The following is a 14,094-nucleotide window of genomic DNA, read 5'->3' as shown; positions in this document are numbered from 1 at the left end:
TATCTTTTAATATAAATCACAGAATGACTAGGTTGGAAGAGACCTTCAAGATCATCAACACTTCAGATATCATATACTCCTGTTCAGTTCAGCAGCGGGAAAAAAAAAGAAGTTCTGTATCTGAGTCAAAAAAGATCTGACAGTGCAAATGTTTTTTCTGCCACTCTGGTTAGTAATCAGGTGCAAAAATAAGGTACCTATTCTATGTGCTTAGTTGTGAATCTGCAGAGTTTGGAGTGTGGCCCACATCTAGGTCAGAGGAACGCCCTTTCAGCCAAGACACAGCAATCATCTCTCACATTTGCGTCATTTCACATTCTGAAAGCTTTCATTCCAACAAATATGCCTTCTGCATGAGCTTGGGTGAGCAGACTCTCCAGATCTCAGTACAGAGCAGCCAGAGAAGACAGACTCAAGATTTCTATTATTTCTGCTTGTTAAATATGCAGGGAGGATTCAGAAAACTTTGTGATTATTTTTATGTAATCACTCTCGACTTGTGTTTGTCTGTCTCAAAGGATAACAACCAGGAACCAGTATGGTCCCCTGTTGGTGCCTCAAGCATCCATGGAATGTATTGAAATATTTTTTCTTTAATATCAGTAGCCCTGCATTAGTAAACATCTTATGAAGAACTTTACAAATGTATTTTTCTTAGAGGAGAAGAAATGGGCAATAAAGAGCAACAAAACTTTCTGCTTCCTTTGATTATGACACATTAAAGCTGTCCAGAAATCCAGACAAAGCTTATTTCTGCTCTGTGCTAAACCAGAATTAAGCCAACAGTTTCATCTGCTGGGAAATCTCAGAGCCTCTATCAAAGACTTAGGATGCTTAAGTGAAGTCAGTGTTTCTGTGCATTTTGATGGGAAAACTGAAATCACCTTGGTCAAGTGCTGCACTAAATTTCTGCATCATATTCTATCTCTAACTTCCCTTGATTTAATGTACCAGGACAGTGCAGGGTGCCCTGGGAAGAATGTAAGGTATGTGGTTTGTGCTGGATCACTTAAGGAGAGGTTCTGCTCTCTTCCTTCTCAAGAACCAGCAGCAAGCCAGGATACCTACTGGAATTTCTAGGACCACACAAGGCACAGCACTGTAATTCCAAAAACTCTGCACAGATTTTTTCTTGAGGCTTTTTCCAGTAAGATATCAGCAGTTGGTATTTTTTACTTTTTCTGTCACTACTATGTAGGTAAGAGGTTTGTAAGCCAAAAGCACAGTGGCACCTACTGTGCAGTATGAGCTCCTCTGAAAACAGACAGGAATTTCTGCTGATTAACAAACACAAACCTTTACAAATAGTAAGACTTCATACTATGTCCATTTTGTAGGCTGAGATGAGTAGCTTCCACAAACCAGTGTAACTCAATGTGCAATATTTAAAATATCCATTCACAATACAAGTTTTTTTTTAAGTGACAATAAAATTCATTGGAGAATTAAAGCATTTATTAAAACTTACTCTACTCAGATGCACTGGAAAACTAAGGAGGAACTCTTTTAACAATGAATTTATTTTCCAAGCAAATTAGCTCTTGACACTGGAAAAACAGAGTTTACAGCACTAGCTGAAGTTTCCATGCCAAGTTTTAGAAGAAAAACTTGGCAGGCTTGCTTTGTAGCATTTACATCTAAATAAGCATCCATGCCACAACAACTTGTAAAAACATGATCACAAAAGGGCTCTCTCAGATCTAGAAATACTCTAACTCTTTGAAAGAATTCTGAATCCTGTCTAAAATCACTGTTCAGAAATAGCAAAATCACTAAGTGTAAAGTCTGATGCATTGGGATATTGACAAAATATTTACTATAGTTAGGTTTTTTGTAATTGAAGCTTCCTAGTGCATACTGGTTTGAGAAATAATTCAAGTCATTACTATAAAAATGGTATGACTAATTGTCATGAATCAAAACAAGAATAACTAATTCTCCCTGCTTACAGATACATATATTTCATATATCTGTAAGCAGAGAGAAAACATCAAAGTGCAGTGCAGGAGTCCTGCTGGAGCCCCCTGAGTGTGGCTATAGGACAGGAGTGCAGCCAAGGCAGACTGCAATGCAGCAGAGGTAGAGCACTGCATGTGAAATTTAACAGCACCAAAAAGCTGCCTGAAAGCACTCACTGCACAGCTCTGCATACACAAAATAAACCAGCAACAGCCAAGGAGTCTAGACTTAGGTCCTGCTGCCCTTACTCACCCTGGCAGCTCATTACTTATTTGGAAAGGGTTGGGTTCAACCCTACAGGAGACAACAAAGCTGTATTCAAGCTCTGGCCTCTGTGACTGCTTGTGAGATTGCTAGAAAATCATAAAAGCAGTGAAATGACCCAGATATTTAGAAACCAATTACATCCCATCTGCAATGGATATGCTGACTTCAGAAAAATACTATTTCATTCCCTAAAGGCAAGTCAATAAGAATCTTAAGCAAATGAAGTGTGTTTTATATAGAAGAAAGTCTTGGTGAAACATAATAATGAAAATTAAAATTACAATTAGGCAAGAAATCTTTCAGTTGCTCCTTTTCTTTCTGCATACGCTTAAAGAATTACAGAATAATGTTTTATTTTCCTCTTTCTAAAACAGCAAAATCTTAGATTGATGGAATACACTTAATTGCTTATTCAAACAACTGTATTTGTTGGAATTGTGTTGCTGCTTGTATTTGGGGCATCAAGCCATTGGTTGTTCAAAAAATTTAACTCAGAAATTTATACTTTTACAAAAGTAAAAGAGCTTTAAGATTAAATCCCAAGAAATTGCGTATACAGAAATGAGTAAGAACAGTGAGTAGTAATTCCATAAACAAAGTCCTCGATATTTCCACCCTTTATTAAGGCCTTGATACATTTAAACTAATGCAGATCACTATTACATTTCAACAGAAATATTGCAGATTACAGACTTCAACTATTAATTAATAAGAAAGAAGCTAAAGTGGGAAATAGTTTTGCACAAAATCAAAGTTCTTACAAAGCCTTTCACAAAGGCTTTTAAAAAATACTTGGAAATTACTAGGAAAACATAATGGCCAAAAGAAGGTGGCTTTTCATTCTGCTGAAATTTGTGTCTTGCATGCTATGTCACAAGAGAAGCCATACAGCAGCAGACTGTAAAAGACTAAACATATCATTAACAAAATAGTTGCTTGCAATTTTGTTTAATTGTTTTATTTTTACCTTTATTGAAGAAGCTGCATAGAGCATATCCTCAAGACTGAAATGGCAACACTGGTTGAGGTATTCCTGACAAAATTCTTGGATCAGCTGTAGATTATACAGGCTGTCAGCCAAAGACATTGTATCTTTCAAACAAATATCTAAAAAGGAAGAAAATAAGTAAAGATTAGATACAACTCCAAATACCCAAAAATAGCATTTTGGCTTTTACTGATTCAGGAGCATTTACTGAATAAATTCAGATATCATTTCTGCCCCACTCGTCCCCACCAGAAACTTTTATTTTTCTAATTCAGAAATGAAAGAAATTATTAATTTACATTTTATCTTTGAATTTCTAAATATTTAGATCTTTTGTAAAAATTAATTTTGTTTTTCACTGTTGCGAAGTTAATTTGTTTCTGTTTTGCCTTTTGTGAAAATCTAAGTTATTCTCTCAACCCAACTATTTCCATGTAATGAAAAAATACATCTAATCACTAATTTAATTTTTTTTTATAATTAGGTTTTCTATAAAACAAAGGCAGTAAGAAATAGGCACGTTTTTGCATATATTTCTCTGTACATATTAGTTCTTTGTCTTTAAACAAGAACACATTTTAGCATCAATAAGCCTGAATCTTCACAAAAAACCAGCCTGGTCTTAGGTATTCATGTTTGTGGATTGAGATGTTTGAGATGAGATTTTCCAAGGAGCTGAAGGCTGTTATATAAATTATCACTCTCTAAAAGTGCTATTTAAAGGCAAAGAAATGGTGGTTGTGAGCACACTTGTGTAGTATTCTCTGACTAGCATTTAAGCCCAGATACTCTCTGTTGTTCTTTTTATAATTGCTGCTTGGAATAATAAGTCCCATGAAAAAAACACAGTCCTCTTTAAAAAAAGGACTGAAGAAAATAATTAAATATACTTCCAGAGCATGCATCAGATTTTATTGTTAAAGCAACAATGTATGTCAGAAGTCCACATGAGTTTTGAATTGTTAAGGATAAAAGGTTTCGTCATAAAAGAAATCTGCTTTGATCCCAGCAGGATAAGGACTCCCACACTGAAGAAAATCAGACATAGTCCATAATTCCAAATCCACAGATGATGATCAATAGGAAAAAATGTTTGACTAAACTGACTGAAATGAGATTAATGTGAAGTCACACATTTGAATCTAATAAAATTCTAATGTGATTCACTGACTGAAGGTGATACGGAGCAGGGAGTTAGCACATATTACATATCACATATTAGCCAGTGTGTGCCTTTGGCATCATGCAGTGAGGAAAAAAACAAACATGATGCTAAAACCTATCAGAAAATTCATTTCCAGCAGTGACAGAGGAGCACTAAACAAAGCAGGAATGGGATGTCATTCTGGATTTTGCTGTATGATTACAACCCTCTACAGTCAAGAACAGTAAACCCAAACTAGACAAGCTGCAGAGGAAGACTATTGAGGATAACAATGAGAATGGAAATCCACTTCAGCAAGGGAGGATGAAAAGGCTTGGTTCAGTAGCCTGGGCTAAAACAAGAGGAAGAAAACAAATGAAAAATGTGAACATCAGATTAGAAACCATTCAAACCAAAGGATACTGCTGCAGGAACAACAAAGGCACATAAGACAGCTTACGTAAAAACCAAGAATAGGTTGGTAAAAACCAAGAATGAAATTTAAAATCATGTAAAAAAAAGGAACAGTGGGTAAGAAGAGTACATATTTTAAACAGTTTGGCAGTTTTAAGATAGAACAAGATAAATTCAAGAAAGGGATTATATAATTTTGTATAAGTCAACTTCATGACTCAGTGAGAGTCCTTTCTAGTTCTGTATTCCTTCAAGAAAACCTAGATTTGAAAGTGAAATGAAGACTTAATGAGAAGAATTTATCTATTCCAGACTACAGAGAACCCTAGAATACAATTTTCTTTTTTGTTAATGCATTTTTAGGCATTTTTGCATATGTATTTTTATTACCTGCCTTCTTCAGTTTCAGTACAGAACCAAATCTCAGTAAAATTCAACATGCATCAAAACCTGCATTACCTAAGTACAAGGAAGATGAGCAAAATCTTATTAAAGTGTTTCCAGTTGCTTTGGAGTCCCTTTGAATTTACTTCTGAGACAATGACATGCACATTTGTATCTTTAGGGAAGATGATGTCAGGACACCTAAAAGAATATTAAAACTGAAGTTCCAAAGCTCACATGTGCCTTGCCCTGCTCAAAGGTAGATGCTGGAGGAAGGTGCTGGTCAGGCAAGGCACACAAGGCCTTTCAGAGTGTCTGGGATCTCAGCTTGCTGGAACAGGACAGAGGCACCAGGTGTTACCACAGTCAATCCCACCCAAATTCTAACTCTTCCCTAATCTCATATGATAGTATGCATTTGGCTGCAATATTTATGTAAATTTTAAGTTCTATTTATCAAAATTCTCAAGCTGCAGAAGAAAGGTGAATGAATGCATCATTGTGCCTTTCATCTTCAATGCCTCCTGTGCTGAAAGCTCCCTATAAAGTGGTTGTGAATATGAATTCCAGATTTCAGTCCTTAGCAAGCTCTAAACCCTTCTTCATATTCCTGAATTTCTCAGGATGTTTCTGTCTAAGTGTTCCCACGACATCAAAGGTATCATAGAAAGAACACAGGCAGAAAATGATGGGTGTTAGCTGCCAAGACATTCTACAGCTCTTAGTTGCCAAGAGGAAGGTATAACTTTACCAGGCTTCTGAGCAAAAGAATGAGATGAAGCTGCTCATCATCACAGACAATTGCTATTATAGAACAGCATGACAGCAATACATTCTACACTATACATTTTTGGTTACTCTATAAATGATTCAGATAGGTCCCAGGTGAACTAAAAGCTCAGAATACAGAGCAACTATTTGCCATGCCGTGAAGCTGTACAGAGCCCAGCTCTAAACTTCTCTAAGTTTTATATCTGTAACTGCTCAGATGCAAAAAAAGAACTTATGCAACTTCAAGAGTAAGAGTTTTGCAGGTAGTTTCAAGTATGTTTATTTTAGTGTAGCAACATAAAAGCAAGCACACCAGGGAAGGACATCTGGGCTTCTTTTATTTAAATGTAAAAAGAAATGGCCATTTATATTAGAAAAAGAAAATTTATATTAAACCTACCATATTCAAATGATGCCTGCTGTATACTGCATTTAAGCACCTTGCTTCACACAGCTCCCAACACAAACATTTAAACTTTTATGGCCATGTATACAAGTTGAGAGACAGGCCAGACATACCCTCCAGTTTAATGATATCTGGGCAGTAGAAGTGGATGAGGGCTGCCAGAGCACAGCCATCTGTACCATCCTTCAGCAGATTCTCCACCAAGGGAATGCAGGGCAGCTGCTTCAGCAACGTTTGCTCCTTCCGGTAACGAGCCTGCAATGTGAAATGGACACACTCAGAGGAACAAAGGCTCTGACACATATGAAGAAACAGAGTCATAGTGTAGGTTTTACACTGTTAGTGAAAAAGCAGTATTCAAGAAATAGCTGAATATTCTCAGTATTCTATTTCCTACAACTATTCATGCCATGCTACAATTTTGAACAGGATAATATAGTATCTAATATTCTAATATCTAATAATTATCTTAATAATATCCAAGAGGAAAAAAACAATGCTAATACTGAGCTTAGCCTTCAAAACTACTAAGTTTTGATGATCTCTCTATAGCACACTAAACTAAATAACATTCTATCCCTTAATTAAAATTTAACAGTCATTATTATACAATCAAAAATGATCTGTGTGCAAACACAGTGAGACAAGTCCTCAGCTACTGCAACTTCAGTTTCGTGGCAAGTCACATGGCTCTGAAGTTAACACACCTAAGTATCTCGCCCAAAATCTTATTCATACAACTGACTTAATGACAAATTCAGAAACAAGGAAATCTGCCTTTGATCAACTCAATTTTTATTACTAGCATGTGTAAGCAGTCATAAACATAGAGAAATATTAATGGTCAACAGTTATGACCATGTCGTGATCCAGAAATAAATAGAAATATTTCAAAAATCCAGTCAGCATATAAAGAGATCCTTGGGTTAGAATGTTGATATGGCATTTATCTGCAGTGAATATATTTTCAATGTGTTGTGGGTGTTTTTTGTCGTAAGAGAGGAGGGCTTACTGAAAAAACGGACTTAACATAATTCCTATTTTTTTTCACTTCTTCCTGGGAAAACAAACAGAGGTGGAAGAAAGTGGCATAGATTTTAATTTGTTAGTATTATTTACCAAGACCTTTTTAAAACAGTAGTGAAGGGTTACTGCTGTACTCACACCACAGAACTACCTACAAGCAGCAGAGTGTTTCTAGTTAATCTTATGCTATTTAAATGCATCTATACCCACTGAACTGCAATCTCCCTGCAGGGACTCTCAGAAGTCTGTGGAAATCACTCTTCATGGCAAGGCTAAAACTGACTGTTCTTACCTCCCACTCTCCTCCTTTTGGCTGTGCTGGAGCAATTACTGATGGGACTGTACCCAAACCATTGCCCCAGCTACAGCAACTCCCTCCTCCTGTGTTTCTGCAGTGAATGAGGGCATGAGCAGGGATGGAGGTTTTATGGAGGGGCAGGAATTGTTTAGGCCAACTGTGCATGCAAAAAGGTCTGTGGAACCAGACTAACCCTGAGGGCTGTACTTACTGTCACTGGATTTCTGTCAAGGATCACATGGCATTATTTTAGTGAATGTCAGTGTCCTCTAACTGGCCTAAGAACTAAAAGCCTAGTCTGACAACAGCAGCCACATCAGTTCTAGAAAAATAAAGGGCTTGTGCTTGGCCCAGGGAACTTATACCTCAACCAATTAATATTTAAAAAACCCCTGAGACTTAGTTGTTACTTCATGCTTTTAGTGTAGTCGTATTTGTGTGCCAAATATGCTTTATAAAAATGAAAATCCCATTTCTGTGTGCTAGAGGAAACATTAACACCAAACAAAAATCATGTTCCTGTTATGCATTATTCATATTCTTTTCTTCATGTTCTTAATACTCCCTAGTATATATAATGAAATAGGTCAATTATAATTGCAGTGAAAGTTTAATCTCTCTCACTCTATGGCAATCCAGTGACCCACTATGATGAAAAAGCTCTAAGTTTCAAATTCCATGTTACTATGTTCATGTATGTCCTCCTCAACATGACTGAAATCAAGTCTATGAAATACCACAATTTAATTATGATTAAGCATCAATAATAGTAACAGATACAGGTATAGATGGACTGAACATCATGATTCCACAAGCTCTGTTTAATTCATAAATTCTTTTGAATAGTATCTTTTAATGGAGTATTCAAAAATATTTGAAAATGACAATCTAGTGGTGCTGCACAGTAAATCCTGTGAAAAAGTACACTGCACTTTGATGATGCCTTCACTGGCCTCATGAACAGTGCCCACCCATGCTAGAAACTGTGTCATATCTTTGAAGTGGACATAGAGGATTTAAGCCATTGTAGAGAATGCCAGGCACATTACTTCAGGAAAGATAAACTCATAAAACCTGATCTGCTAGGTTCATTACTGTATAGCAGGCATCATGTTTCATTTTGGTTGAAAAGATAAAAGAAATCATACTGAAAAAATGAAAGAGTTGGTAATTGCACTGCATTTTAAATAAACTTCCATTTGAAGAAACTCTTCTCATCAGCTGCAGTGTTTGCTACTAAATACATATATATATGCAATAATACAAAAGATGAACTTCTACATTATAAAGCTCTAGAGTCAATTGAAACATAAATGCTAATACAGGCATCTTGTTTCTGAGATCCTAAATCATTCTGATTTAGCATCTTTGAGCTTATTTCACTTAACCTAGTCTAGGTGTAGTCAAGACACTTGCCTAGAAACAAGGTCAGTTAAAGAACAGCACACCAGCTACTCTCTCATAAGTGCTTGTGTGTATTCAGAGCTAATCATTAAGAATGAATGCTCTTACACATTTACCATACAGTAGATAACATGTTATAAATGTACTTATCAGAGTTTTTAGCTGCCTCTATGCTCAGGAATATCTGTTACTGTGAAATGTGCTCTGTTCTAAAGGGGAGAGACAGAAGAGTGGCTCAAGTGATAGAGCAGCCTGAGTGTTATCAGTAGCACTTGGGGTTTAACTGCATCTCTACTGAGCTAACAACACAAAGTAACATAAATACCACTAATTCAAGTTGTTTACAGATAACTGGCAGGCAAACTGGAGTTAGCTTCTCAACAGATGGAGTATTTTAGAGTTGAATATCATTTTTATGCAAAGGAAGATACTCACTAGTAAAACCAACACCACAGACAAAAACAGAACACAGACATTCTGAAACTGTTTTCAAGTAGCCTTACTTTGACAAAATAAGAAAAAAAATTTTGATATCATGGTCCATCTGATATTTTTTTTCTGCATTATTCCCTCCAATTACACTCCCTTAACTCCAAAACAAAATTAATGGGCTGTACTGTGAAGAGCAGAGTATCTGTGTGTGTCACAACTGTAATAGATACCTTTACAGAGACTGTCAGCAGTCTGAACACTGCTCAGCCTGCTGGAGACAGGACCTTTAAATTACTTTTCCAGACACAGAGTAATTTTTCTTGTTGCCTACATGCAACTGCCTTGTTATTTTCAATTTCTTTTGCAATGTAAGAACAGTGTTTCATTAGTTATGGCAACAAACATCTGAGGGACAGCTAGATCAATTATTTGGTAATCTTAAGAGCAATGATAGATGGGAATTAGTTCTTTGGAACTCAGATCAGAAGTATGCAATTCTGCATATACATTAAGAGCTGTTCCCAGCCAAACCTAGCCAAATAAACAACCTGAATGCACATCAAGTGTGAATTCCTACATGATAGAGGAAAGTAATGATAACCCCAAGGTGACACAGCACAGAGAAAACAAACTTTATATTGCTGCAGATATGCAAAAGTATTTTTTATTACTTTTAGTGAAATTATAGTTTCACTAAAAGTAGGCTGCTTTGGGTCATTTTGTGTGGGGAGAAATTAACAGCAGTCTTAAATCAGCTGAAAAAATGGGGAATTCTAGATGAATGGTGTAATGATTGCATATGCTTAGAATAAATAAGATTTCAGCTTGCATGTAGCATCAACAATCAAAAGCTACTTCTGCAAGTCTCTTTTGAGAAGACAACTGATATCAAATAGCATGTGTTTACTGAAAGTTTATGAAAAAGTAATTTATAAATGTTCATTGGACATGAGTTAATAACAGGTAGCACTGCCTTGTACAAACCCACTGACTGCTTGAAAAGTAATTCCTTATCCAGCATCATATCTCACATTTCTTTTGCACAGATTACCTTGCAAAACAGGCTTCTGCAGGTATGCACTCCTTTGCAGGGCAATCTCATAAAATTATCTCACACAGATAAATGAAATGAATGATTAGACCAGCATGACATGGACAAAGCCATTCCCAAAATAAGCAATTGATCAAAGTGAAGCAGTTGGGCAAACTTACAGGAACCAGTTTCCAAAACCATTTGGTAGGAGACTTCAGAGGAAGCAGTAGGAAAAAAGGATAAAAGCAAAAAGCAAAGGAAACAAAAAAAAAAAAAAAAAAAAAAGGAACATTTTATCAGATTTCATAAATTACTTTTATAAAGCAATTTTCTTTAACATTCTCAGTTTTGTATAACAGTGAGCTGTAATTTAATGGCAAGCATAAGTGCACTGTAACCTCTGCATATTGAGCTAATTAGCAGCAATAACACTGGAGAAATATGTCTGCACTCTTTGTAGATCAACATTATAATTTTCCCACATGAACAGCTAAGATTGTCAGATCAATGCAGTTTTATGAAATGCTTTCACACATCTAATTGTACTCTACATATGCAATCCGACTGAAGAATTCATTTGAGACTTGAAGTCATGATATCACAAGTATCAAAATGAACTCCAGCAGCACACATGGGGAAGCAGGGAAGCTAAAGCAATGAAAAAAGGGATAAACACACTGTAGTACAGTACACCCAACTGCAGTGAAGCTTGTGTTAGTTTCTTCAAGCCAAACAGTAACATTCAACAATATTTTTAAACAATCATATGACAGTTTTCAGGACAACAAGAGGTACAGGCAGTTATATTTTTACAATGACAAATCACATTAGCATCAGCTGCATGATGTGCAATGACCTGAAATGTAGATGGAGTTTTGACTACTGGCAGAGGAATTATCAGAACTAATACATAAACCTCTAAACTCCTACACAACCAGAAAAATCTGAAGCACACTGATTTTTTCTACTCTGGCATAATACTTCTAGTATTAAGAATAAAAATATTATGTACCAGTACTATAAATACACACAGAAAATGTCACCACTTCATCAATTTCATTGCAGAAAAATAAAAAAAAATCAAAACCACTACCAAAGTGCAGGAAACAACTTATTTTGTTTTTAATGAAGATAAATATTTTCTGGAAATGGTAAAAATGCAGTTTAAAACTACCATGGAACAAACCACTGTGGAACCTAATTATTTTATTATTTTATTGTTAAAATACTGTGCTTTTACAAAACCTTGAAGACAACTAGTAACGATAGAGAGCTTTTATGGAAAAAAGGTATTGTGCACTAATGGGTGTGCAGCAGTAACACAGCTATTCTCAACATCCCTCTCCTCCATTTCACTGGATTGCAGTAGGAAAGAATCCCAAAGGCACTTAGAAGAAATCAGCTACAAGATGCATGTCAGTGTGTGGCTCTGGACACTTCTGTTACACCCTTTACACAGGATTCAGCTTCTCTTAATCTCACTGAAAAATAGTCAGTGTGTGGAAAACCATGGAAATTTGAAAACAAATTATCTTAATTTTCAACTACAATCAGGAATCCTAAAAACCTATTATAAAGCAAGCTTTTGGCTAAATTGGCTGAGATCAGACCTAGGGTGCCTTTTATTCTATTTAACACTGACAGGAACATTGTTGTTGCATTTATCGAAGTGCAGTCTATTTCAGACCTGGAACTCAAAAACTCTACCAATGTCTATGTAATGCTAGGGTGAAGAAGTACTCTTTGGAAAAAAGCACACATTTGTTTCAATTCTGAAGACTAGATCTCCCTAACAGTAACACCTCAAACTAGTAATCCAATATATATTTTTATTTATTCACCTGATTGAAACTGTGATTGAGATGACTATGAATATGCTTCAAAGGGGTAAAAGACTTTTAAAATTTAAATTCAAACATACCATAAGATTTATAAGTATACATTTTCTAAGGCCACATAAAGGAAAAGAGATGAAAGAAAAGCTGAAGTCTCTTGGACAACCTGGGAATTCAGTGGCTGTTGAACTGTCACTTCAGATCAGCAAGAATAAACTTTTTTGCCCTGGAACTTCACAAGAATCAGTCACTATGAAACAAACTAAGCAGAGAATCCTGGCTGACTTCTTCCCAATGTTAAAAACAACAACACCACCACCAAAATAAAATCCCACAAAACAATCAACCAACCAAAAAAAAAAAAAAAAAAACCAAAAAACCCACGAAATAACAAAATTGTCTCTCAGGTTGAGAGCCTATGATTTTACACTATGATTTATCACCCCTAACGAAAAGTTTGAAACATGGCTATGATAAATTATTTCCACATAAACTCATCTTATGGTGCCAAAACACAATAGTCATGCTTTTCATGAACTGCTTGTTTCTGCTCTCTTCCTTGCACCATCATTTGTGTTCATGCAGCTGAGCACTGATTGGATCAAGAAGCCGATTCTGCTGCAAACTTTTCTTCTTGACAGGTTAGCTTTTGGTAGCAGTGTGGATTTATGAAACATTAAATTCTAGTGGAAAGTGGAACTACAGTGTTAGTGGTTTACCTTCACACAAGAGGTTGCACTGTTTAAACTGATCTTACAGAAAGTTTGAAGAATTCAGGTACTTAAATGAAGTTGCATTTGTTTCTCTCACAGGATTTGCATTTGACTTAAATCTGTTAAGAGAGATTCAGTCTAAACCACAGAAGCAGACAGAAGAACATCATGTTTTTGGGAAAGCTCCAACTACACTGAACACCAGCAATTTAACCAGTGCAACTGTACATTCACTACATATTATTCAGTGGAAGCCTGAAAATCAAAGCTATTTACTACAAAACTTGAAATCCTAATTCTGAAAAGAGATGCAGAGACTCTACCAGAAAAAGATGAGGTTACCACAAATCACCAGCTGATCAAGGTCCACAGAGGACTACCTGGAACTAAAAATCATACACACTCCTTCCTCTCTTATCTTCTACAGACAGCTAGTAGCAGAAGACAGGGAAAGAAAACAAAAGCAACCTCATAATCTGTTAATACTGATTTTATCTATCCAGACATAGAAAACAGGTATATCTTAGAGTATCCAATAATCTGTATTTGATGTTTAAACCTTTTGTAAATGTAGAAATTTACTCTTTGTTGAAAAGATTCACCACAGTTCTGTAACAACACAGTAACACAGTTTGGCAGGCTTGAGGGCAACTCAATTATTTTTCACAACTGATTAATTTACAAACGTGTAACTGTAGGAAATTATGAAATTATTTTAAATTACATGTTAACTTTGTTCCACCTTATAGGTACCTAATTTTCCTGCTTCTTGGCCAGATATTAAACATAAAGAAGAGCCTTCCCTGTTGACTAAAATTATGTATTCTTCCCATGTTTGCTTGGCCATCTCTAATCAGCAGAAGGGGCATTGAGAATTTAAATCTGATTGCATGCAATGGACTCATCCAATGCATCTGCATTAGTTTTCCTTGTAAAGCCAGCATTCAGTACAATCCTCAGTTAAGATATTCAGGGTTTAGTTGGGATGTTTCATGTGTTTCTAAACCTCAGATGTTTGCA

At 35.9% G+C, this 14,094-nt stretch overlaps 1 protein-coding gene across 2 annotated transcripts in view; it reads right to left on the bottom strand.

Annotated features, from left to right (window-relative positions):
• CAMSAP2 (calmodulin regulated spectrin associated protein family member 2) overlaps positions 1 to 14,094 on the bottom strand; it is an 80,176-nt gene that overhangs the window by 22,762 nt on the left and 43,320 nt on the right. Inside the window, exons 5-7 of one of the 2 annotated variants that reach the window (XM_058029871.1) lie at positions 10,706 to 10,738; positions 6,447 to 6,588; positions 3,194 to 3,333 (exon numbers count right to left, since the gene is read on the bottom strand). In XM_058029871.1, the coding sequence (XP_057885854.1) occupies positions 3,194 to 3,333; positions 6,447 to 6,588; positions 10,706 to 10,738 (315 nt within the window). The remainder of the gene's footprint in view (positions 1 to 3,193; positions 3,334 to 6,446; positions 6,589 to 10,705; positions 10,739 to 14,094) is intronic. The other variant, XM_058029872.1, reaches the window with a different exon arrangement.

Source organism: Melospiza georgiana, chromosome 9, assembly GCF_028018845.1.
Source record: "Melospiza georgiana isolate bMelGeo1 chromosome 9, bMelGeo1.pri, whole genome shotgun sequence".
Taxonomy (NCBI): domain Eukaryota; kingdom Metazoa; phylum Chordata; class Aves; order Passeriformes; family Passerellidae; genus Melospiza; species Melospiza georgiana.
The sequence above is the reverse complement of the archived record's forward strand: the minus strand, read 5'-3'. Positions and strand labels throughout refer to the sequence as shown.